This window comes from Oncorhynchus masou, chromosome 19 (assembly GCF_036934945.1).
Source record: "Oncorhynchus masou masou isolate Uvic2021 chromosome 19, UVic_Omas_1.1, whole genome shotgun sequence".
In the NCBI taxonomy this organism is placed as follows: domain Eukaryota; kingdom Metazoa; phylum Chordata; class Actinopteri; order Salmoniformes; family Salmonidae; genus Oncorhynchus; species Oncorhynchus masou.
This window is the reverse complement of record NC_088230.1, coordinates 4,060,274-4,085,022: the sequence shown is the minus strand read 5'-3', so window position 1 is coordinate 4,085,022 and position 24,749 is coordinate 4,060,274. Positions and strand designations below refer to the sequence as shown.

Genomic DNA, 24,749 nt, shown 5'->3' with positions numbered 1-24,749 from the left:
AATGTAATTCTACAGTTCAAAGGGGAAAAAAACGACATCAACTGCAATGCAAACGGCAAAAATCACCAAGAGTCAGGCTCACAACACTGTGAGCTAAACATCAAGTAACATTTTTTAAGGTGTTTTAGTCCATTTGATTAGCAGATGGTGCTCATGACTGCTGTAAAAGCACACTCGTGGAAAAGTGTTCCATCAAGCCCAACTACGTTAACGACACTGGAGGCTGCTGAGGGGAGGACAGCTCATAATGGCTAGAACGGAGCCAATGGAATGGCATCAAACACATGGAACCCATGTATTTGATACCATTCCACTCCAGCCATTAACACGAGCCTATCCTCACCAATTAAGGTGCCACCAACCTGTGGTCAACGATATTAATTGGAATTAGAACCAGACATAATAATGGCCATCTGGAGATGGGTGTGTGCTAGTAGGTCTGGACAGGTGTGATGGAGTTGATGTCGTTGTATTGTTTTGAAAACATCAAATCAAATCATACCAATTTTTCTTTTTAATAATCACGGCCACCTGGTGAGGTTCGCATAGGGCTACATTTGTCAGGTTATGAAATGGTAACAGCTAACATGTAACCTTAGATTACGTGCAACTATGTCAACAAGTGTAAGCATCAGCCAAATAAAATGGAACTAAAACACAAGGCTCGATTCAATCTGTAAAGCTGAAGCGTAACAGCTTCCGTGACAGAAATGCAAAGGTCATTTCCGTCTGAGCCGGCATGAAACGTGAATGCAGTCTCCGCTTGTTAAGCTGAACTTCCGCGACGCGGATTGAATAGAGCCATTAAACGTTTTCTAATAGTCGCAAGTATGGCCCCACCATTTTCAGTCCAACCTATCAAGTTTTTTTCTAAAAACATTTATACAGAATCACTTTCAGGTTTTAAAATATACATTTTTCCTTCCCATATTTACAGAATGTCCCCAAACCCTCACCCATACCCCACCCACCCAACAATGATATACAAATATAAAACAAGGATGGAACAAAAACAAAGATGGAGGATAAACATACATCTAATGAAACATTTTGATCCTTGGAGCCACTGGTGGTTATTGTGCTTTGGCTGTTTGGAGGAGAAATGCCCCATTGTAGTGTCTTTCTCAGACTCTCTGGGATGTCATGATACAGGGATTCCCTCTCTGCCATTCCCAGGTAAGTCATCTGCCAACAGTGATGTTTCTGGCCCAAAAAGACACTAAGTATCCAACGTGTCCTTTTAAACCGAGGGGGAAACAACATCTGTACAAAAAACAAGGCTCCTCACTCATCAGCTGTGGCTCTCTCGTCACAGATTTTTGTTTCATGAATATGTTTCTACAACCCTGTGGACTTCCTTATCTCTCCACTGTCCCTTTAAGCACTGAGACATCTGCCCAGTTCTCCTGTTCTTCAAATGCCACTACTGAATGTCCTCATACACCAAGGGAGCCCTCTGATTTGGAAAGAAGTTCCTGACTAACAGAAACCACTAGAGGAGTCACAGAACAAAGACTGGGATGGTTTTTAACATACTTGAGTCACACACACATAACAGGTAAGGGCCTTTCAATTGAGGCGATGGAACTAAATTAACTATTTGTATGAAACGGAAGAGAAGTTAGCAAGACGTTGGGAACAACAAACCAAGGAGCTTTTGTCTCGAGTGGCCCTGTGTCTATATTATAGGAGGGGGATAAGCTACACTATATGATACATACAGTAGCTTAGGCACCAGTACCTGACATGGCCAAGTGGTTCAAGATACAGTAAGATGCCAACATTCTGCACAGGGGGTTGATGGGGGACTGAAGGGGTGGGGTGGGGGGGTAAAGACAACAACACTGGCATCAAGTCCCGAGGGGGTTTTAGTTGGATAGTCCAGTCCAGTGGTGCTGACCGATCGACCCCCAAAAGCTGCACACAGAGTGTCCTGTCCTAACCAGACCAAACCGGTCAGGGGGGAGTTTTCCCGATAGCTTCATAGCTAACATGACACTTAGTTTGTCTCGATAACCCAGCACCACAGCAGAGGGAGACTAACAATAATTGTAAATGTTTGACAGTTCTGGGGGAAAAAGTGAACAAAATTCACCAAATGAACCTGAAGCACTTTGCTCTTCTACAAGAGGCATGGGTCTGGGTTGTCCAGAGAAAATAAAACCACATTGGCTACAAAGCTTTCAGGAAACTGATTCATCACTGAACCGATCTCAGCCACTCTGGATGTACTTCTTGATTACGACACAGCCGTGTCTGAAGAGAGGGCAGGGCAGAGACTGGAGGAGCGTCCAGTTGTTGGTGTGGGGGTCAAAGATCTCCATGTTGCCCAGGGCAGGACCCTCGCTGCTCACAATGCCCCCCGTTGCGTAGATCTTACCATCCAGGATCACCGCACTGCAGAGAGAAACATTGAAAAACGTACATTTAGTCAAATATCAGACACTCTTATCCAGTGCCTTACAGGAGAAATTAAGATTAAGTGCCTTGCTCAAGGGCACGTCGGCTTTCAACGCTCCCATTCCAATACGCCCATCTTTTGGAGAATACAATATAGCTCAGTATTTGTATTACTGAGGTAGCCTAGTGGTTAGAGCGTTGGGCCAGTAACCGAAAGGTAAGTTAAAAAGCTGATAAGGTAAAAAATCTGTCGTTCTGCTTCTGATCGTGGCAGTTAACCCACTGGGCGCCCTGGATGTCGATTATGGCAGCCGCCCGCACCGCTCTGATTCAGAGGGGTTGGGTTAAATGCGGAAGACACATTTCAGTTTAATACATTCAGTTATACAACTGACTAGGTTTAACCCCATTATTTATTTTACAGTCTTTATTTATCAAGGGTGTCAATTATGGACCTGACTGTATGTTACAGTGTATATATATACAGTACCAGTCAAAAGTGGACACACCTACTCATTCAAGGGGTTTTATTTATTTTTTTACAATTTTCTACATTGTAGAATAATAGTGAAACTATTAAATAACACATATGGAATCAAGTAGTAACCAAAAAAAGTGTTAAACAAATCAAAATATATTTTATATTCTTCAAAGTAGCCATCCTTTGCCTTGATGACAGCATTGCACACTCTTGGCATTCTCTCAACCAGCGACATGAGGTAGTCACCTGGAATGCATTTCAATTAACAGGTGTGCCTTGTTAAAAGCAACAACAACAAAAAAATGTAAGAACTTTGAACGTTTCTTCAAGTGCAGTCGCAAAAAACATAAATTGCTAAGATGAACTGGCTCTCATGAGGACCACCACAGTAGAGGAAGACACAGAGTTACCTCTTCTGCAGAGGATGAGTTCATTAGAGTTACCAGCCTCAGATTGTAGCCCAAATAAATGCTTCACAGAGTTCAAGTAACAGACATCTCAACATCAACTATTCAGAGGAGACTGAGTGGTCGAAGAAACCACTACTAAAGGACATCAATAATAAGAAGAGATTTGCTCTACCAGGAAACACGAGCAATGGACATTAGACCAGTCGAAATCCAAATTTGAGATTTTTGGTTCCAACCGCCGTATCTTTGTGAGACGCAGAGTAGATGAACGGATGATCTCTGCATGTGTGGTTCCCACTGTGAAGCATGGAGGTGGTGGTGTGGGGGTGCTTCGCTGGTGACACTGTCAGTGATGTATTTAGAATTCAAAGCACACTTAACCAGCATGGCTACCACAGCATTCTGCAGCAATACGCCATCCCATCTGGTTTGCGCTTAGTGGGACTATCATTTGTTTTTCAACAGGACAATGACCCAAAACACACCTCCAGGCTGTGTAAGGGCTATTTGACCAAGGAGAGTGATGGAGTGCTGCATCAGATGACCTGGCCTCCACAATCACCTGACCTCACCCCAATTGAGATGGTTTGAGATGAGTTGGACCACAGAGTGAAGGAAAAGCAGCCAACAAGTGCTCAGCATATGTGGGGACTCCTTCAAGACTGTTGGAAAAGCATTACTCATGAAGATGGTTGAGAGAATGTCAAGAGTGTGAAAAGCAGTCATCAAGGCAAAGGGTGGCCACTGAAGAATCTTAACTATAAAATATATTTTGATTTGTTTAAACACCTTTTTGTTTACTACATGATTCTTCACTATTATTCTACAATGAAGAAAATAGAAAAACCCTTGAATGAGTAGATGTGTCCAAACTTTTGACTGGTATGGTATATAAACTCAGCAAAAAAAGAAACGTCCTCTCACTGTTGACTGCGTTTATTTTCAGCAAACTTAACATGTATAACTATTTGAATGAACATAACAAGATTCAACAACTGACTAACAAAAATGGAATAATGTGTCCCTGAACAAAGGGGGAGGTCAAAATCAAAAGTAACAATCAGTATCGGGTGTGGCCACCAGCTGCATTAAGTACTGTAGTGAATCTCCTCCTCATGGACTGCACCAGATTTGCTAGTTGCTGTGAGATGTTACCCCACTCTTCCACCAAGGCACCTGCAAGTTCCAGGACATTTCTGGGGTCCAACAGGTCCCAGACGTGCTCAATGCGATTGAGATCCGGGCTCTTCGCTGGCCATAGCAGAACACTGACATTCCTGTCTTGCAGGAAATCACGCACAGAACGAGCAGTATGGCTGGTGGCATTGTCATGCTAGAGGGCCAAGTCAGGATGAGCCTGCAAGAATGGTACCACATGAGGGAGGAGGATGTCTTCCCTGTAACGCACAGCATTGAGGTTGACAAGCTTAGTCCGATGATGCTGTGACACATCGCCCAGAGTACAGATTACAGGCCTCGGTGTAACGTTCATTCCTTCAATGATAAAAGCGAATCCGACCATCACCCCTGGTGAGACAAAACCGCGACTCGTCAGTGAAGAGCACTTTTTGCCAGTCCTGTCTGGTCCAGCGACGGTGGGTTTGTGCCCATAGACGACGTTGTTGCCGGTGATGTCTGGTGAGGACCTGCCTTACAACAGGCCTACAAGCCCTCAGTCCAGCCTCTCTTAGCCTATTGCGGACAGTCTGAGCACTGATGGAGGGATTGTGTGTTCCTGGTGTAACTCGGGCAGTTGTTGCCACCCTGTACCTGTCCTGCAGGTGTGATGTTTGGATGTACGGATCCTGTGAAGGTGTTGTTACACGTGGTCTGCCACTGCGAGGACGATCAGCTGTCCGTCCTGTCTCCCTGTAGCATTGTCTGAGGCATCTCACAGAACGGACATTGCAATTTAATGCCCTGGCTACATCTGCAGTCCTCATGCCTCTTTGCAGCATGCCTAAGGCACATTCACGCAGCTGAGCAGGGACCCAAGGCATCCTTTTGTTTGGTGTTTTACAGTCAGTAGAAAGGCCTCTTTAGTGTCCTTCGTTTTCATAACTGTGACCATAATTGCCTCTTCACTGTTGACGTTGAGACTGGTGTTTCGCTGGTCCTTTTTAATGAAGCTTCCTGTTGAGGACTTGTGAAGCGTCTGTTTCCCAAACTAGATACTCGTGTTCTCGTCCTCTTGCTCAGGTGTGTACCGGGGCCTCCCACTCCACTTAATATTCTGGTTAGAGGCAGTTTGCGCTGTTCTGTGAAGGGAGTAGTACATAGCGTTGTACGAGATCTTCAGTTTCTTGGCAATTTCTCTCATGGAAAAGCCTTACGAGTTTCAGAAGAAAGGTCCTTGTTTCAGGCCATTTTGAGACTGTAATCGAATCCACAAATGTTGAAGCTCCAGATACTCAACTAGTCTAAAGAAGGCCAGTTGTATTGATTCTTTAATCAAATCAACAGTTTTCATCTGTGCTAACATAATTGCAAAAGGGTTTTCTAATGATCAATTAGCCTTTTAAAATGATAAACTTGGATTAGCTAATACAAGGTGCCATTGAAACACAGGAGTGATGGATGCTGATAATGGTCCTCTGTACGCCTATGTACAGTTGAAGTCAGAAGATTACATACACTTAGGTTGGAGTCATTAAAACTTGTTTTTCAACCACTCCAAACATTTCTTGTTAACAAACTATAGTTTTGGCAAGTCGGTTAGGATATCTACTTTGTGCATGACACAAGTAATTTTTCCAACAATTGTTAACAGACAGATCATTTCACTAATAATTCACTGTATCAGAATTCCAGTGGGTCAGAAGTTTACATACAACAAGTTGACAGTGCCTTTAAACAGCTTAGAAAATTCCAGAAAATTATGTCATGGCTTTAGAAGCTTCTGATAGGCTAATTGATATCATTTGAGTCAATTGGAGCAGTAACTGTGGATGTATTTCAAGGCCTACCTTCAAACTCAGTGCCTCTTTGCTTGACATCATGGGAAAATCAAAAGAAATCAGCCAAGACCTCAGAAAAAAATTGTAGACCTCCACAAGTCTGGTTCATCCTTGGGAGCAATTTCCAAATGCCTGAAGGTACCATGTTCATCAGTACAAACAATAGTATGCAAGTATAAACACCATGGGACCACACAGCCGTCAAACTGCTCAGAAAGGAGACATGTCTCCTAGAGATTAACGTACTTTGTTGCGAAAAGTGCAAATCAATCCCAGAACAACAGCAAAGGACCTTGTGAAGATGCTAGAGGAAACAGGGATAAAAGTATCTATATCCACAGTAAAACGAGTCCTATATCGACATAACCTGAAAGGCCGCTCAGCAAGGAAGAAGCCACAGCTCCAAAACCGCCATAAAAAAGACAGACTAGGGTTTGCAACTGCACATAGGGACAAAAATCATACTTTTTGGAGAAATGTCCTCTGGTCTGATGAAACAAAAATAGAACTGTTTGGCCATAATGACCATCGTTATGTTTGGAGGAAAAAGCGGGGAGGCTTGCAAGCCGAAGAACACCATCCCAACCGTAAAGCACGTCATGTTGTGGGGGTGCTTTGCTGCAGGAGGGACTGGTGCACTTCACAAAATAGATGGCATCATGAGGGAGGGAAAAGTATGTGGATATATTGAAGCAACATCTCAAGACATCAGTCAGGAAGTTAAAGCTTGGTCGCAAATGGCTCTTCCAAATGGACAATGACCCCAAGCATACTTCCAAATTTGTGGCAAAATGGCATAAGGACAACAAAGTCAAGGCATTGGAGTGGCCATCACAGAGCCCTGACCTCAATCCTATAGCAAATTTGTGGGAAGAACTGAAAAAGCGTGTGTGAACAAGGCCTACAAACCTGACTCAGTTACACCAGCTCTGTCAGGAGGAATGGGCCAAAATTCACCCAACTTATTGTGGGAAGCTTGTGGAAGGCTACCCGACACGTTTGACCCAAGTTAAACAATTTAAAGGCAATGTTACCAAATACTAATTGAGTGTATATACACTTCTGACCAACTGGGAATGTGATGAAAGAAATAAAAGTTGAAATAAATCATTCTCTCAACTATTATTCTGACATTTCACATTCTTAAAATAAAGTGGTGATCTAACTAACCTATTTGTACTTGGATTAAATGTCAGGAATTGTGAAAAACTGAGTTTGAATGTGTTTGGCTAAGGTGTATGTAAACTTCCGACTTCAGCTGTAGATATTCCATTAAAAAAAATCTGCAGTTTCCAGCAACAATAGTCATTTACAACATTAACAATGTATTTCTGATCAATTTTATGTTATTTTAATGGAAAAAAATGTACATTTCTTTCAAAATAAGTGTAAGTGACCCCAAACTTTTGAACGGTAGTGTGTGTATGTATATAAATAAATAAATAAACATCACCACTGTAAGCAGTCTGTTCATGGTGTAAAAATTAATTAAACATCAGAGAGAGGAGAGAGAGAGCGAGGAGAGAGAGAGAGAAGAGAAAGAGAGAGAAAGAGAGAGAAGAGAGAGAAGAGAAAAGAAGAGAGAGAGAAGAGAGAGAGAGGAGAGAGAGAGGACGCAGAGAGAAGCAGAGCGAGATAGTCTGATCACTGAACTTGTTGCTGTGAGGGGATATTACTTTGTCACATTCTCTCGACATGACAACATCGCTTTCCGAGAGAGATCATAATTAAAATGTGCCTTTGTGGAGGGAGAGAAAAGTTATGAAAAATATCTTTACAAATGTGCTCATCTGATGTGGGGAACAGAAACAGGAGGAGTGTGTGTGTGTGTGTGGGGGGGGATTAACACTTTAGCTATAAACTGATTACAGTTTTGTAATCCCACTGGGGGCTGGAGCAATCTATATTTACATAAGGTACACACACAGCTGATTGATACACAAACTCACAGCCCACAAAAACAAACATCACTGTGAGACACACACCATGAGATTATTACATAAAGAGTAAATCCAGTCAGAAAAAAAAGCACAGCTGACCCAGAAGGAACACAGTGCTGGCTAAAGCCCAATTTGGCTGTTACAGATAAACAAGGAGAATTCAGCCAAGGACACGGAAAAGTAAAAACGAAGTGTCCAGTTTAGTTTATAATGACTGCTGGCGCATAGAGCCGTGTGTGTGTGTGTGTGTGTGATCACCCAGCACCAGTCTTATTCAGTCAGACCTAGGTAAAAGCTAACTGTGGTGGAACAGCTGCTGGTGTATGTGGGAATAGTTCAGCAATAATAACCTCTGGATCGGTGTCTTCCCAAATGTATTTCTGAGTATCTGTCTAGGGTGTATTCTATGCACTGGGCCCCAAAGTTGAAATATACAGACCTGTGACCTGACTTGGAATCTACAGCATAGGACTTCAGACTTGACTCATATTCCTGCCTAATGACTTTTTTACTAAACGTTTTTGGGAGACTGAATAAAACAATTCTAGCAGGATTCCTGTACTGACCCCTAACTTACCAACATTTATGGTGGTGGTTCATACTGCCCCCAACAGTGGTTCATGCTAACCCTTTACCTGCAGAACTGTCGTGAGTGGTTCATATTGGTTCTTACCTGCAGAACTTTCGTGAGTGGTTCATATTGGATCATATGGCTTCTTACCCGCAGAACTGTCATGAGTGGTTCATATAGGTTCGTATGGGTTGTTACCTGCAGAACTGTCGTGAGTGGTTCATATTGGTTTGTATGGGTTGTTACCTGCAGAACTGTCGTGAGTGGTTCATATAGGTTCGTATGGGTTGTTACCTGCAGAACTGTCGTGAGTGGTTCATATTGGTTCGTATGGGTTGTTACCTGCAGAACTTCTGGAAGTGGTTCATATTGGTGCGTATAGGTTCTTACCTGCAGAACTGTCGTGAGTGGTTCATGTTGGGTCCGGCTTTGATGTTTCCTTTGTCTGGGTCATAGATGGTGATGGCCCGGGCATAGGCTCCTCCCAGAATAAAGATGTGCCCATTCAGAGTGACGGCTGGGGCATACTTATTATCTGGAGAAGAAACACAAAGAGATGCCCGTTAGAAACACCGACAGAAGTGAGGTAGAAGATGGAAAAACGGACCGAAGGGGAGTTAGAAGTTACATCGACTATATCTACATGTGTCTGTTTTTAAATACTTATTTTTGTATTTAGCGAATGCAAAGTCCTTTAGCCAAGTGATTGCTTCCGGTCCTGCTGGGTTGATAGTGAGTAGGCCTCCGTTGAGTTTGTAGATTAGACAGTCTTCAAGAATGTGGTGCATGGTTTGCTTCACCTCACAGGCACATACTGTAGGGGCTTGCTTTAATGCCCCATCGTTGGAGGTTGGCAAGGCATTGGCTGGATATGTATGCCAGAACATCGAGCCAGGAAAGCGGGGTGGATTGCAGTATGCCAGTGATGATGTGCATGGTGGTGTTTAGCTGTATGTCGTGTGTGTGTGTGTGTGTACGTGTGTGTGTGCACACGTGTGTGTGTGTGTGCACGTGTGTGTGCGCACGTGTGTGCGTGTGTGTGCGAGAGCGAGACGACCTTGACCAGACAGGTGCATATTACTCTGCTGCTGAGAAGGAGAGTGCCGAGGTATGAATGGTGGTGGTAGCAACGCCCCATGTTGAGCCAGCTGGTTTAGAGATCAGTATGTTCCTGGTTTTGACCTTAGCTGCTGTTGTCCTCAGGTGCTCCCAGAAGGTAAGTGACCTGTGCAGGGTCACCCCAAGGTATCTGGAGGTGGGTTGGCGCTCTAGCTTGTGGTTGTTCATCTGGGTGTTGAGCTCTTTTGGCCTTTGCGTTATGGAGGTGGAATATACTGAATACAGTTTTTGCTCGGCTTGGTTGAAGTCGCCATTTGTTGCAGTATTGTTCCAGTTTTAGGGTTTGCTCCAGGGTGTCGAAGTTTGGAGCTTGCGTTGCCAGGCATATGTCGTCAGAAGTATATGAATTTTCGGAAGGTGTTTTGTGGGAGGCCATTTGTATAGAGGTTGAACAGAGGCCAGCACTGTGCCTTGGGGGAGACTGTTGGTATGTTTCTTCCATGTACTCTTTGCCTTGCTGAGGTGGACTCTGAAACATCTATTGCTCAGTAGTGTGATGATTTTGGTTGACTAATGGGGAGGGACTATGACTGCTTCAGGAGGAAGCCAGTGCATCAAATGATATCATAGGCAGCTGTGATGTCAAGAAAGACAGCTTGTTTTGAAGCCATTTTTGATGTAGGTGTTAGAGGAACAATTCCACCCCAAAACTACTGGTAATTTGTTTCATCAGTCCATTTTCTTATTAACTTAAAATATATATATGTTTTGTCCATTGTTGATAGAGTCCCAGAATGTTCTACATGTCAGCATTTTGCATCATACCGGCTGTATTTTTGTATTTTGAAAGTTCTATATCTTGAAAACTTGTTTGCTGACATGCAAAACATGTTGGGACTATATCAACAATGGACTAATGAAACAAATACCAAAATATTGTTTTTGAAATCAAAAACAGACACATGGAGGTAGAAGTGTAATATCTACAAAAGGGAGACAGAACTGAAGAGACACAAACAAAGAGAAAATAAGCAGCCAGAAAGAGAAATACACTATAAACATAAAAGTATGTGGACACCCCTTGAAATGAGTGGATTTGGCTATTTCAGTCACACCCATTCCTGAGAAGTGTATAAAATCGAGCACACAGCCATGCAATCTCCATAGGAAACACTGGCAGTGTAGAATGGCCTTACTGAAGAGCTCAGTGACTTTCAAAGTAGCACCGTCATAGGATACCACCTTTCCAACAAGCCAGTTTGTCACATTTCTGCCCTGCTAGAGCTGGCCCGGTCAACTGTAAGTGCTGTTACTGTGAAGTGGAAATGTCTAGGAGCAACAACGGCTCAGACGCGAAGTGGTAGGCCACACAAGCTCACAGAATGGGACTGGCAAGTGCTAAAGCGAATAGCACGTAAAAAGTCTGTCCTCGGTTGCAACACTCACTACCGAGTTCCAAACTGCCTATGAAAGTAGCACAATAATTGTTAGTTGGGAGTTTCATGAAATGGGTTTCCATGGCAGAGGCTGTTATAGCAGCAAATGGGGGACCAATTCCTTATTAATGCCCATGATCCTGGAATGAGACGTTCAACGAGCAGGCGTCCACATACTTTTGGTCATATAGTGCAGATTTTTATAAGCCAGGGATAGATAGAAGTTGAAAACACAGAGGTGATGAGCTAGAATGAAAACCAGGCAAAAACCAAATAGAAGGTACTGTTTCAATTGTATTATCCTCACTGCAGAATCTCCCCGGCTATAATGGCATCATTTTGTTTTCCATGTCACCTTCTGTCTAGCGCTGCATGCAAAATCACATCTACATTCCTCTTACCACTTCCTTGAGTTCGAGGCTCGAGATTAAAAATACTATGGTTTTGGGAAATGGGAATTTCACAGTGAACGGATAACAATTGAAATAGCAGTATTCATGAATCAGCTTGACGTTATTGTTTGTGCTCCAAATGTGTTTATACCTGGTTCCAATATAAAGGTCTTAAGTCTTAATAATTTACTATTGGATTACACCCTATGGCAATCCTCTGTGTGTGTATACACAGTATATATATACATACACACACACACACACACACACAGTTGAAGTCGGAAGTCTACACCACTTCACACATTTCTTGTTAACAAACTATAGTTTTGGCAAGTTGGTTAGGATATCTACTTTTTGAATGACACAAGTAATTTTTCAACAATTGTTTACAGATAATTTAATATATAATTCACTATATCACAATTCCAGTGGGTCAGAAGTTTACATACACTAAGTTGACTGTGCCTTTAAACAGCTTGGAAAATTCCAGAAAATATGTCATGGCTTTAGAAGCTTCTGATAGGCTAATTGACATCATTTGAGTCAATTGGAGGTGTACCTGTGGATGTATTTCAGGCCCTACCTTCAAACTCAGTGCCTCTTTGCTTGACATCATGGGAAAATCAAAAGAAAATCAGCCAAGACTTTACAAAAAATATTGTAGACATCCACAAGTCTGGTTCATCCTTGGAAGCAATTTCCAAATGCCTGAAGGTACCATGTTCATCTGTACAAACAATAGTACGCAAGTATAAACACCCTGGGACAACGCAGCCATCATACCGCTCAGGAAGGAGACGCGTTCTGTCTCCTCGAGATGAACGTACTTTGGTGCGAAAAGTGCAAATCAATCCCAGAACAACAGCAAAGGACCTTGTGAAGATGCTGGAGGAAACAGGTACAAATGTATCTCTATCCACAGTAAAACAAGTCCTATATCGACATAACCTGAAAGGCCGCTCAGCAAGGAAGAAGCCACTGCTCCAAAACCTCAATAAAAAAGCAAGACTAGGGTTTGCAACTGCACATGGGGATCAAGATCATACATCTTGGAGAAATGTCCTCTGGTTTCATGAAACAAAAATAGAACAGTTTGGCCATAATGACCATCGTTATGTTTGGAGGAAAAAGGGGGAGGCTTGCAAGCCGAAGAACACCAGCCCAACCGTGAAGCACGGGGGTGGCAGCATCATGATGTGGGGGTGCTTTGCTGCAGAAGGGACTGCTGCACTTCACAAAATGATGGCATCATGAGGATGGAAAATGATGTGGATATATTGAAGCAACATCTCAAGACATCAGTCAGTGGGAAGTTAAAGCAAACTTTTTTAACAAATCAAAAACTGAAAAATTGGGCGTGCAAAATTATTCAAATGGCTCTTCCAAATGGACAATGACCCTAATGATGATAAATACAAGCATACCTCCAAAGTTGTGGCAAAATGGTTTAAGGACAACAAAGTCAAGGTATTGGAAGGAGTATCAGGATACAAGGAGGAAGACTGATCTGGACAAGATCTAATTGTGGCCATCACAAAGCCCTAACCTCAATCCTATAGAAAATGTGTGTGCAGAACTGAAAAAGCGTGTGCGAGCAAGGAGGCCTACAAACCTGACTCAGTTACACCAGCTCTGTCAGGAGGAATGGACCAAAATTCACCCAACTTATTGTGGGAAGCTTGTGGAAGGGTGCCTGAAACATTTGACCCAAGTTAAATGATTTAAAGGCAATGCTACCAAATACTAATTGAGTGTATGTAAACTTCTGACCCACTAGGAATGTGATGAAAGAAATGCTGAAATAAATCACTACTATTATTCTGACATTTCACATGATGAAAATAAAGTGGTGATCCCAACTGACCTAAGACAAGGAATTTTTACTTAAACTGAGTTTAAATGTATTTGGCTAAGGTGTATGTAAACCTCTGACTTCAACTGTGTATATATATTATTTTTTTTTATTTAAGGATAAAGTCCTGTGCATGGATTGAAAATATGAGGAATGAGTGAGGATATTGCATATAATGTAATCAGCTACTGCATGGAGAAAATGGGGAGAAACAATGGGGACAGACTTCTACAGTCTTACTGTGGAAACAATCACACACAAAACACCCTGGGTAGGGTAGGAATTTCATCAAACTCCCATGCAGAAACCTTATACTGTGAATAAAGTTTCAAACAATGTAATTGTTTTGTATTAATGTGCCTCGACCTCTACCTTGCTTCTGACCCCCCTTTCCTCCTTACCTATATAAGGCACACAAGTACGCATGCTTGTTGAAGACATATCAATGTACCTTACACTCTGACAGAGCAATCGTCTCCTAAACGATTACAGCTGGCCAATTTATGACATCATGAATAATGCAGACACATCCCAGTGTAGTGTTTTGTTTTTCACCTCCATCCACCATGTCCACACACACACACACACACACACCCTTCAGTGCCTATAAAGCAAGATGTGTTTAATTAAAATGCCATTTTGCCAGGCGTGACTGACGACAGCCATTCAGCCGTCCCTCTCTCTTTCACTCCATCCCCCTCTCTCTCTCTGTGACAACTCAGAACCCTAGGCCTGTCACTATCCGTGACACAACGTGGCTGCCATGTCTGCGTGTGTGCAAGTGTGTGTCAGTCACAGAAGGTTTTGTATTAACTGTCTCCAGAGACAGAATGCAAAGCTATTCCCTTGGGACTGCTGTTCTACTGTTCTGCTTTACCAGCAGAAACACTTTTCCCTGCCTCAGATGAGCCCCTCTAATGTGTCAATATTAAGCTCATTGAGCACTATATTAAAAGCAGTGGCGGTCAGTGCCGTTTAAGATGAGGGAGGACAATATCTATTTACATGAGCATGGCCTTATTTCTATTACAGCATATTGGATGACTGTCATTCATATTCCATTCACCCAGTTCAATATAACAACAATAGGTTTAGGCTACTACATGATACTTGAATTTTCCCTATACGCATCATGAGGTTGCTACAATCTAGCCTATGAATGAAAGTTTACAAAGTAGGTGCACACAGGTCGAAATACAAATTTGAGGTGACAGACAGTGACATTCAATACCGCCTTGCATCTAGTTGATATAGGGTGTAATCATTAGTCCAACAGTTGCAAACTATAGTTTCTATTGGACAAATTCAGGTATGATTATCCCTGTTTTTTCCCGTTTGCTTCCATTTAAGAAACATTTTTCAACAGAAACAGCGGAATGTATACACCCCTGATCCCGCGTAAACAGAGTTCACTTTCATTGCAGCCACGTCGTATTCATTCTCTTCCGGACTTCAATGCACAACACATCAGCTGTTATGTAACCAGGAGAAAAAACCTTTCCAAGCCAAACCGCTACATACAGCCTACATCGTTGTCACCATATTAGATAAAGTAACGTCATAGTCAGCATAGCTAATAGACCAAGCAGGTTAGTAAACCCGTTACAATCATGCAGTATCATTTGTGTAGTCAGTAAGCAGTTACACCGGTGGGCCTTGTTGGCAATAAATTAGTAATACCAAAAGCTTACCTAGACTTGGAAGAGTTCCAATGTTGTGTTGGAAAGTCATAGCCAGCTAGCTAACATAACACACCTCTGTTTGAGCAGGGTGTTTCAGTAGGCTAAACTAGCTCGCTGCATTTGCTAGCTAAGTAAAGTGGGAAAAAAATACACTATTTCTCTTTCTCTTAATTTCTTCTTCATTTTAGAAGAAATTAATTGATGCAAACTGTTCAACTATTGTCTTTCTTTCTCTTTGAGTCAACTACTCACCACATTTTATACACTGCAGTGCTAGCTAGCTGTAGCTTATGCTTTCAGTACTAGATTCATTTGATTGGGTGGACAACATGCCAGTTCATGCTGCAAGAGCTCATAGGTTGGAGGACGTCCTCCGGAAGTTTTCAAAATGACTGTGTAAGTATATTGAAAGGGGTGAGAACCATGAGCCTCCTAGGTTTTGTATTGAAGTCAATGTACCCAGAGGAGGACGGAAGCTAGCTGTCCTCCAGCTACACCATGGTGCTACCCTACAGAATGCTGCTGAGGCTACTGTAGACCTTCATTGCAAAACAATGTTTTAATCAATTATTTGGTGACGTGATTATATTTAGTATAGTTTTATCTAAAAAAGGATAATTCACTGAGGAGGATGGTCCTCCCCTTCCTCCTTTCAGGAGCCTCCACTGATTAAAAGTGCCTTATGTACTATATATAATATTCTTATATAGGTAGGAAAACCTCAAAGGCAGATATCAGTAGTATTGAGTCATATTGAACAGAAAGTACACATTTTTTCACTTCCACTCTTCCTTGTTTCACATTTGACCACAGGAGTCAACAGATGTGTTTTTCACATGTAGGAAGTGAATACCTATCTAACATGAAACCAGTGTCTCATATCTGCTCCAACTCTCAACACTGTTGTTTCCTCTCCTTAGTCCAAAAGCAGCTGGAGTAAATGATGGTATCTGATACCAATCTTAGTCACTACCGGAGTGACCTCATACATCACACGAACAAAGGCTGAGTAGATTGGACTCTGATTAGACTACAAAGGACTGAGGAGCAGACATCACAAAATAACTAGTGTTAGTTTACTGGATAGAGGGGTACAGTCACAGATCAAGTCATGCAGTCATTGACAGTGGTTCCACTACAGCACATGTAAACATTTAAACAAACACTAGTCTCTTAGTGATTTAAGCCTATGATTTCATCCTGGAATTCAGAATGACTACAGGGGAATGGGACAATGAATCCTCAGTCTACTCAGCCAAGAGACCAGATAAAGACCCAATCACAGGAATGATCTCTTAAGGTTAATTATTCCCATGTTGTTTCCTGTTATTCCCCGTTATTGTTGCCTGACAACTCACCCCGAATTTAATTCAGCTGCTCTGATGATTGCTACATACATTCAGTCTGAATCTGCCATCCGAGAAGTCGTTTGTGCTGACGTCAAAATGAGGGGCGTTGGTGGCACCTTACTTGGGGAGGATGGGCTCGTGGTAATGGCTGGAGCAGAATGGGTGGAATGGTAACAAATACATCAAACGCGTGGTTTGATCACATTTGCTCCACTCCAGCCATTATTATGAGCCTTCCTCCCCTCAGCAGCCTCCAATGAACTGGAGGAAAGCAAATCCAGACTCATCGCAGAGAGGAAACGATAGTGGGTGTGACGTTTGGCCGGAGCAATGTGGAAGGGTAGTCAGGCCACTGTTATTGTGTAACAAGAGGAAAATAGAAGTAGGGTGTTAACTAAGGTTTTGTTGTCAGGTAGATTGCAATACACATCACCCGGAAATCATGATTGTTCAGAGGGCATCCAAATCACTTTAAAGGTCACTCTCTCTCATGTAATTGTGCACAATAATTGTTTTGGATCAATTCTCTGATGTAGCAATCTAGGTCCAATACTGCCTCTTCTCTCTCCCCTCGCTCTCCTTCTCCCCATCCCTATCTCCCTCTATCCCTCCCCATCCCTCTCTCTCTGCCCATGCCCCTCTCTCCCTCATCCCTCTGCTTCCCCTTCCCTCTCCCCCTCTTTCTCGCTCCCAGCTCTCTCTCTCTCTCTCTCGCCCCCAGCTCGCTCTCTCTCTCTCGCCCCCAGCTCGCTCTCTCTCTCTCGCCCCCAGCTCGCTCTCTCTCTCTCGCCCCCAGCTCGCTCTCTCTCTCTCGCCCCCAGCTCGCTCTCTCTCTCTCGCCCTCTCTCGCCCCATCTCGCTCTCTCTCTCTCGCCCCCAGCTCGCTCTCTCTCTCTCGCCCCCAGCTCGCTCTCTCTCTCTCGCCCCCATCGCTCTCTCGCCCCCATCGCTCTCTGCCCATTCCCCTCGCTCTCTGCCCATTCCCCTCGCTCTCTGCCCATTCCCCTCGCTCTCTGCCCATTCCCCTCTTTCTCTGCCCATTCCCCTCTTTCTCTGCCCATTCCCCTCGCTCTCTGCCCATTCCCCATCCCTCTCTCCCACCCCCCTCTCTCAATTAAATTCCATTCAAAAGGCTTCATTGGCATGGGAAACGTACATTAAATAAATATTAAATTAACAGTAAACATTACACTCACAATTATTATTTTTTTAATGGAAACATTTCTAAGGTCATTATTTCTACATACAGTGTCGTAGAAATGTTCAAGTTGTTAAAGTACAAAAGGGAAAATAAATAAACATAAATATGTGTTGTATTTACAATGGTGTTTATTCTTCCCTGGTTTCCCTTTTCTTGTGGCAACAGGTCACACATCTAGCTGTTGTTGGCATTTCACCTAATAGATTTGGGAGTTAATCAACATTTTATTTGTTTTTCTAATTCTTTGTGGGTCTGTTTAACCAAACTCCTGTATGGCCAAGACCAAAGAGCTTTCAAAGGACACCAAAAACAAAATTGTAAACCTGCACCAGGCTGGGAAGACTGAATCTGCAATGGGTAAGCAGCCTGGTTTGAAGAAATCAACTGTGGGAGCAATTATTAGGAAATGGAAGACATACAAGACCACTGATAATCTCCCTCGATCTGGGGCTCCACGCAAGATCTCACCCCGTGGGGTCAAAATGATCACAAGAACAGTGAGCAAAAATCCCAGAACCACACGGGGGGGACCTAGTGAATGACCTGCAGAGAGCGGGGACCAAAGTAACAAAGCCTACCATCAGTAACACACTACGCCGCGAGGGACTCAAATCCTGCAGTGCCAGACGTGTCCCCCTGCTTAACCCAGTACATGTCCAGGCCCGTCTGAAGTTTGCTAGAGAGCATTCGGATGATCCATAAGAAGATTGGGAGAATGTCATATGGTCAGATGAAACCAAAATAGAACTTTTTGGTAAAAACTCAACTCGTCGTGTTTGGAGGACAAAGAATGCTGAGTTGCATCCAAAGAACACCATACCTACTGTGAAGCATGGGGGTGGAAACATCATGCTTTGGGGCTGTTTTTCTGCAAAGGGATCAGGACGACTGATCCGTGTAAAGGAAAGAATGAATGGGGCCATGTATCGTGAGATTTTGAGTGAAAACCTCCTTCCATCAGCAAGGGCATTGAAGATGAAATGTGGCTGGGTCTTTCAGCATGACAATGATCCCAAACACACCGCCCGGGCAACGAAGGAGTGGCTTCGTAAGAAGCATTTCAAGGTCCTGGAGTGGCCAAGCCAGTCTCCAGATCTCAACCCCATAGAAAATCTTTGGAGGGAGTCGAAAGTCCATGTTGCCCAGCAACAGCCCCAAAACATCACTGCTCTAGAGGAGATCTGCATGGAGGAATGGGCCAAAATACCAGCAACAGTGTGTGAAAACCTTGTGAAGACTTACAGAAAATGTTTGACCTCTGTCATTGCCAACAAAGGGTATATAACAAAATATTGAGATTAACTTTTGTTATTGACCAAATACTTATTTTCCACCATAATTAGCAAATAAATTCATTAAAAATCCTACAATGTGATTTTCAGGATTTTTTTCTTCTCATTTTGTCTGTCATAGTTGAAGTGTACCTATAATGAAAATTACAGGCCTCTCATTTTTAAGTGGGAGAACTTGCACAATTGGTGGCTGACTAAATACTTTTTTGCCCCCACTGTATGTGCCTCTAATATGGTCAAACATTTGGCAGGAGGTTAGGAAGTGCAGCTCAGTTTCCACCTCTTTTTCTGGGCAGTGGGAGCCAGGTCTGCCTATGGTGGCCTCTTGAGAGCCAGGTCTGCCTACGGTGGCCTCTCTCAATAGCAAGACTCTGCTCACTGAGTCTGTACATAGTCAAAGCTTTCCTTAATTTTGGGTCAGTCACAGTGGTCAGGTATTTTGGCACTTTGTACTCTCTGTTTAGGGCCAAAGACCATTTTAGTTTACCTTGTCTTTTGTTCATTCTTTCCAATGTGTCAAGTAATTACTTTTTTGCTTTCTCATGATTTGGTTCGGTTTAATTTTGTTGCAGTCCTGGGGCTCTGTACGGTCTGGGTCCCCAGGACCACCTTGCTTAGGGGACTCTCGCTGTAGGTGATGGCTTTGTTATGGAAGGTTTGGGAATTGCTTCTTTTTAGGTGGTTGTACAATTTAACATCTCTTTTCTGGATTTTGATAATTAGTGGGTACCGTCCTAATTCTGCTCTGCAGGCATTATTTGGTGTGTTTTTTCAGAGTTCTGCATGCAGTCTCAATTTGGTGTTTGTCCCATTTTGTGAATTCCTGGTTGGTGAGCGGACCTCAGACCATACAACCATAAAGGGCAGTGTGTTCTATAACTGATTCAAGTACATTTAGCCAGATCCTAATTGGGATGTTAAATTTGATTTTCCTTTTGATAGCATAGAAGGCCCTTCTTGCCTCGTCTCTCAGATCGTTCACAGCTTTGTCGAAGTTACCTGTGGTGCTGATGCTTAGGCTGAGGTATGCATCTTTTTTGTGTGCTCTAGAGCAACAGTGTCTAGATGGAATTTGTATTTGTGTTCCTGGCAACTGGACCTTCACTTGAACACCATTATTTCTGTCTTACTGTCTGGACCCAGGTCTGACAGAATCTGTGCAGAAGATCTCGGTGCTGCTGTAGGCCCTTCTTGGTTGGTGACAGAAGCACCAGATCATCTGCAAACAGTAGACATTTGACTTCAGATTCTAGTAGGGTGAGGCCGGGTGCTGCAGACTGTTCTAGTGCCTTTGCCAATTCATTGATATCTATGTTGAAGAGGAAGGGGCTCAATCTGCATCCTTGTCTCACCCCATGGCACTGTGGAAATAAATTGTTGTGTTGTTTTGCCAATTTTAACCACACACTTGTTTGTGTACATGGATTTTATAATGTTGTATGTTTTTCCTCCCAACACCACTTTCCATCAATTTATATAGCAAACCATCATACCATATTGAGCCAAAGGCCTTTTTGAAATCAACAAACCATGAGAAGACTTTTCCTTTGTTTTGGTTTGTTTGCATTTCAATTAGGGTGGGCATGGTGTATACGTGGTCTGTCGTACGGTAATTTGGTAAAAAGCCATGTTTTTGCTGTTTGTTCTTTGCTATAGAGCTAAAAAGATTGGAGACATGGTTTATCCATACATCTCCATTTTGGATAGATAACTCTTCGTGTTTGTTTAGTGAAGTTCCAATTATCCCAGAAGTAGTTAGATTCTTCAACTACATTGAGCGGATTTCTGTATTTCTTTTATTTCTGTATGGTTTTAGTGATTCACCATTGTGAAGGCATAGGCTCAGGTTTTCTGGTTTCTCAATTTCTTTGTTAGGTTTTTGCATTCTTCATCAAACCATTTGTCGTTGTTAATTTTCTTAGGTTGCCTGCTTGAAATGTTTAGATTTGATATGGAAGCTGAAAGATCAAATATATTGTTAAGGCTCACGCTCACCCACACGATTAGTGACTGCCTGAGATAACTTAACAGCTTGGGTATGAATGTGTGGTAGTGTCTGTCTATCTAATAGTGTGTGTGTTCCTGCATGGTGTATTTATGTTCCTGCGCATATATATATATATTTGTATATTTATATATGTGTGTGTACGTGTGTGTGTGTGTGTGTGTGTGTGTGTGTGTGTGTGTGTGTGTGTGTGTGTGTGTGTGTGTGTGTGTGTGTGTGTGTGTGTGTGTGTGTGTGTGTGTGTGTGTGTGTGTGTGTGTGTGTGTGTGTGTGTGTGTGTGTGTGTGTGTGTGTGTGTGGAGGAAATAGCAGGAAATAGCCAGTTGATAAATGTTTGGAAAAGCCATTTGTAGCTCATACTGGGGAGAGAGGCCCAAACAGATACTAATGAGAATCTGGTTATACCCAGGGTATTCAGGCTGCTATCCTCCCTCTCTACTCCCGTCCTCTTCTTCCTCTCCTCTCTGCCCTGAATCTCTGCTCCTGTCATTAACAGATACACCCCTCTATCCCCTGTCAGTTACATCACACCCCCCTTTCTCCGATCTATCCCCGTCCCTCTCCCCCTCTCTCTCTCTCCCTCCCTCGGATGTATTTCTGCTGCATGCCTAGGCCCGGGGGTACTGTGGGATTAGATAAGGTGGTGTGTGTGTGTGTGTGTGTAAATGGAAGGGGACGGTGAGGTAGTTTGAACTGTGCTCTCAACCCTCTTTACATTTCTGACATCTCTACCATTCCCTCACTGTTCAGTTCAGTTCATTAGAGAGCAGAATCTAGAGTACTCCCTTATGGGGAAAAAACACGCTAATTTCACGTGATCCAAAATCACATTTTCATGTGATCTCACGTGAAGTTAATGTGATAACGTGTGGCAACATGCAAATCGACATATGATAACATGAAACTCTATGTGAAAACATTTGATCACATGAGAAGTGTTCCAAAAACACTCATGTGGATTTTCTTTAAGGTACAGTATTGACTCTTACCGATCATGGGTGACTCTATGAAGCTCCAGGAGTTGGTCTGAGGAAGGTATGACTGCAGTACTCCCGCCGAACGGCCCGCCTCGTTCACCCCTCCAAACACATACACCTTCCCCCCGCACACCGTGGCTGCTGCAGAGTGCACCGGCTTGGGGAGTGGAGACACAGTCTCCCATTGGTTGGTTATGGTGTCATACCTACGGAGGGACAAGGACTGGTTAGTGATGGTTCAGACCTCATGCCAACACACAGAATAGAGGGAGAAGGAGAGGTAATTAACATGTTGTTATTTCATCCGCAAGGCATTTTTCAATACATTTCAAATGTGTATTTAGAAACTGCAGTATTACATAGAAATATGCTATAGCTTGGACAGTTTGGACATGACACAGAGTTCCCTGGCAACGACTTCAAGACCAAACCCATACACACCAAGGTGACAAGGGTTGACACCATGACTGTTGGGCCAGTCTGTTGGCACAACATGTCCCTGTTTGTTTGTGTGTGTTTGCGTGTGTGTGAATGAAGTAAATTACACACCAATTGGTTGGAGGAGTGAAATGCAATCGTTTGAGATAGCATAAGTGTGAAACCACATCCATCATGTGTGTAGTGTTTGTCAACACTGCGGCTGTTGGTGAGGAGAGCCAAGGTCACTGGGGGAGCTATTTACAAGACAGAGACTGAATCAGGGCATAAACAAACATTTACTGCAAAAATAAATGATTTTAAACTGAGGAGTATGTGTCAGATGAAACATGAGTTTGTTTAGTTACCCTGAAGATTACACATGGAGCGAATCCTCTGATATCATAAACAGAAAGACTGTTGATCTTGGGAGGCAAGCTGCCTGTCAAAATGTATGTATGTACAGTTGAAGTCGGAGGTTTACATACACTTAGGCTGGAGTCATTAATTCACAGTACAGACACATTGGGTCTACTGACATCCATGAGAGAGAAAGAGAGAGAAAAGGGGGGGACTGGGGAGAGTGTGTATGTGCGAGGTGTGTGTGTGTTTAGGGAAAAGTTTGTATGGAAGTAGAAGGTTATCAGTGCTATTCAGGTCTCCATCTCATCTTCATCTCTCGTACCCTGGAGGAGGAAGTGTTGGGCTGTTTGGAGGTCAGTGCCAGCAGAGTTACTGTCGCAGAGTGATTACATCACACACTGAACAACTGAGGCTGTGGTTAGGTTTGGGGTTAGGGCTGGAGGTAGAGTTAGTGATGGGGATGGAGCTAAGGCTCGAGTCAGGGTATGTCCAAGGTTAGGGTGAAAGGGTTGGGTTTACCCACCTCTCTAAATTGTTAAGCCTTCTGCAGGTAGTCTGTAGTTTATTCACCATAACAATAGCAGCCCAGACAGCCTAACTGAGAATAAATAAGGCTATGGTAAATGGGGTTTAATAGAGGTGAGCTTGCCAAGAATGGTGTGTGTATATGTGTGCGTGTGCCTGTGTGTGTGTGTTGTAGTAGAGTGCTAAGCTCCAGATTATGACACACACTCTCTCTCCCAGTCTCAGTTACAGCAGAGATGACAAGATAATGTGTGATATGTCCTGGGGAAAAACAACACTGATCTGTGCCTCGACTCAGACCTTCACGGTTTATTCGCACAATGGAGGTCACTGACATAGGAAACATGAGACGGAAAAAGAAAGAAAGGAAGTAAGAAAGGAAGAAAGAAAGAAAGAGAGATGGAGAGAGAGAGATATAGAGAGAGATAGGGAAAGAGAGGAGAGAGATAGAGATATAGAGAGAGAGATGGAGAAAGAGAGATATAGAGAGAGAGATGGGGAAAGAGAGAGAGAGAGAGAGATAGAGATATAGAGAGAGAGATGGAGAAAGAGTGAAAGAGAGAGAGGAGAGGGAGAGAGAGAGAGAGGGGGGGGGCATCTCTATGGAACATGCTCTTTCTCTGCATGCATTCCATCTCACCACAATTCTCTCTCCACACCTCCACTCATGTGTTTCTCTCATGCTGAGGTAAAGTTAGAGCAGCAGTTGGCCACCTGTGATTTCACTATAAAGACACTTGAAGCAGCGTGATGCTGTGCATGTATGTGTGTTTGATACCGACAGCTTTTTAAATCACAATGTGCAGTCACCCCGTCATGCTAAATGAGAGTTTGTGTGTGTGTTTCTGTGTTCCACGGGTCAGAGCTTGTTAATTGCCTCATCACTGTGTGACGTTAGAATCCTACAGTCTCACTTTGGTGTCCAAGCAGGGCTGGCTTGAGCCTTTTGGGGGCCCTAAGAAAGATTTTGTTGTGGGGCCCCCCCACCTCACACCAAAACATTTAGTGGCCCCCCTCTTTCATTTCCTGCAATTTTACACATTTTGCCATGGGGCGAAGATAAATGTTTGCAGTTTAAAGCTAATTTCCTGCAATTTTACACATTTTGTCATGGGGCGAAGATAAATGTTTGCAGTTTAAAGCTAATTTCCTGCAATTCTACACATTTTGTAATTACTTTTGTTAAGATTAAATCTGAATGACTAACAAAATCAATGGGGGCCCCCTGGAGATCAGGGATCCAAGGCACGTGCCCTGCGTGCCCGGTTGGTATTCGGCATTACTGCAAGTTTAGATAGCTGGCTAGACTATCACAAGATTCACTGACATTGTTAATTGAGTGACTGGCAGTTACTGGCAGAGAAAAACTGCTGATTGTACTATTCTTATTCTCAATAGTAAGTGAAGACTGAGTTCCTAGGGGGAGCTAAAGGGCCCTAA

The 24,749-nt window shown here is 43.1% G+C and overlaps 1 protein-coding gene across 1 annotated transcript in view; it reads right to left on the bottom strand.

Annotated features, from left to right (window-relative positions):
• Positions 1-976: 976 nt before the first annotated feature.
• Positions 977-24,749, bottom strand: part of LOC135505724 (kelch-like protein 29) — a 535,325-nt gene continuing 511,552 nt past the window's right edge. Inside the window, exons 13-15 of the mRNA XM_064924798.1 lie at positions 22,017-22,210; positions 9,150-9,294; positions 977-2,397 (exon numbers count right to left, since the gene is read on the bottom strand). Coding sequence (XP_064780870.1) covers positions 2,214-2,397; positions 9,150-9,294; positions 22,017-22,210 — 523 coding nt within the window. The 3' untranslated portion in view covers positions 977-2,213. The remainder of the gene's footprint in view (positions 2,398-9,149; positions 9,295-22,016; positions 22,211-24,749) is intronic.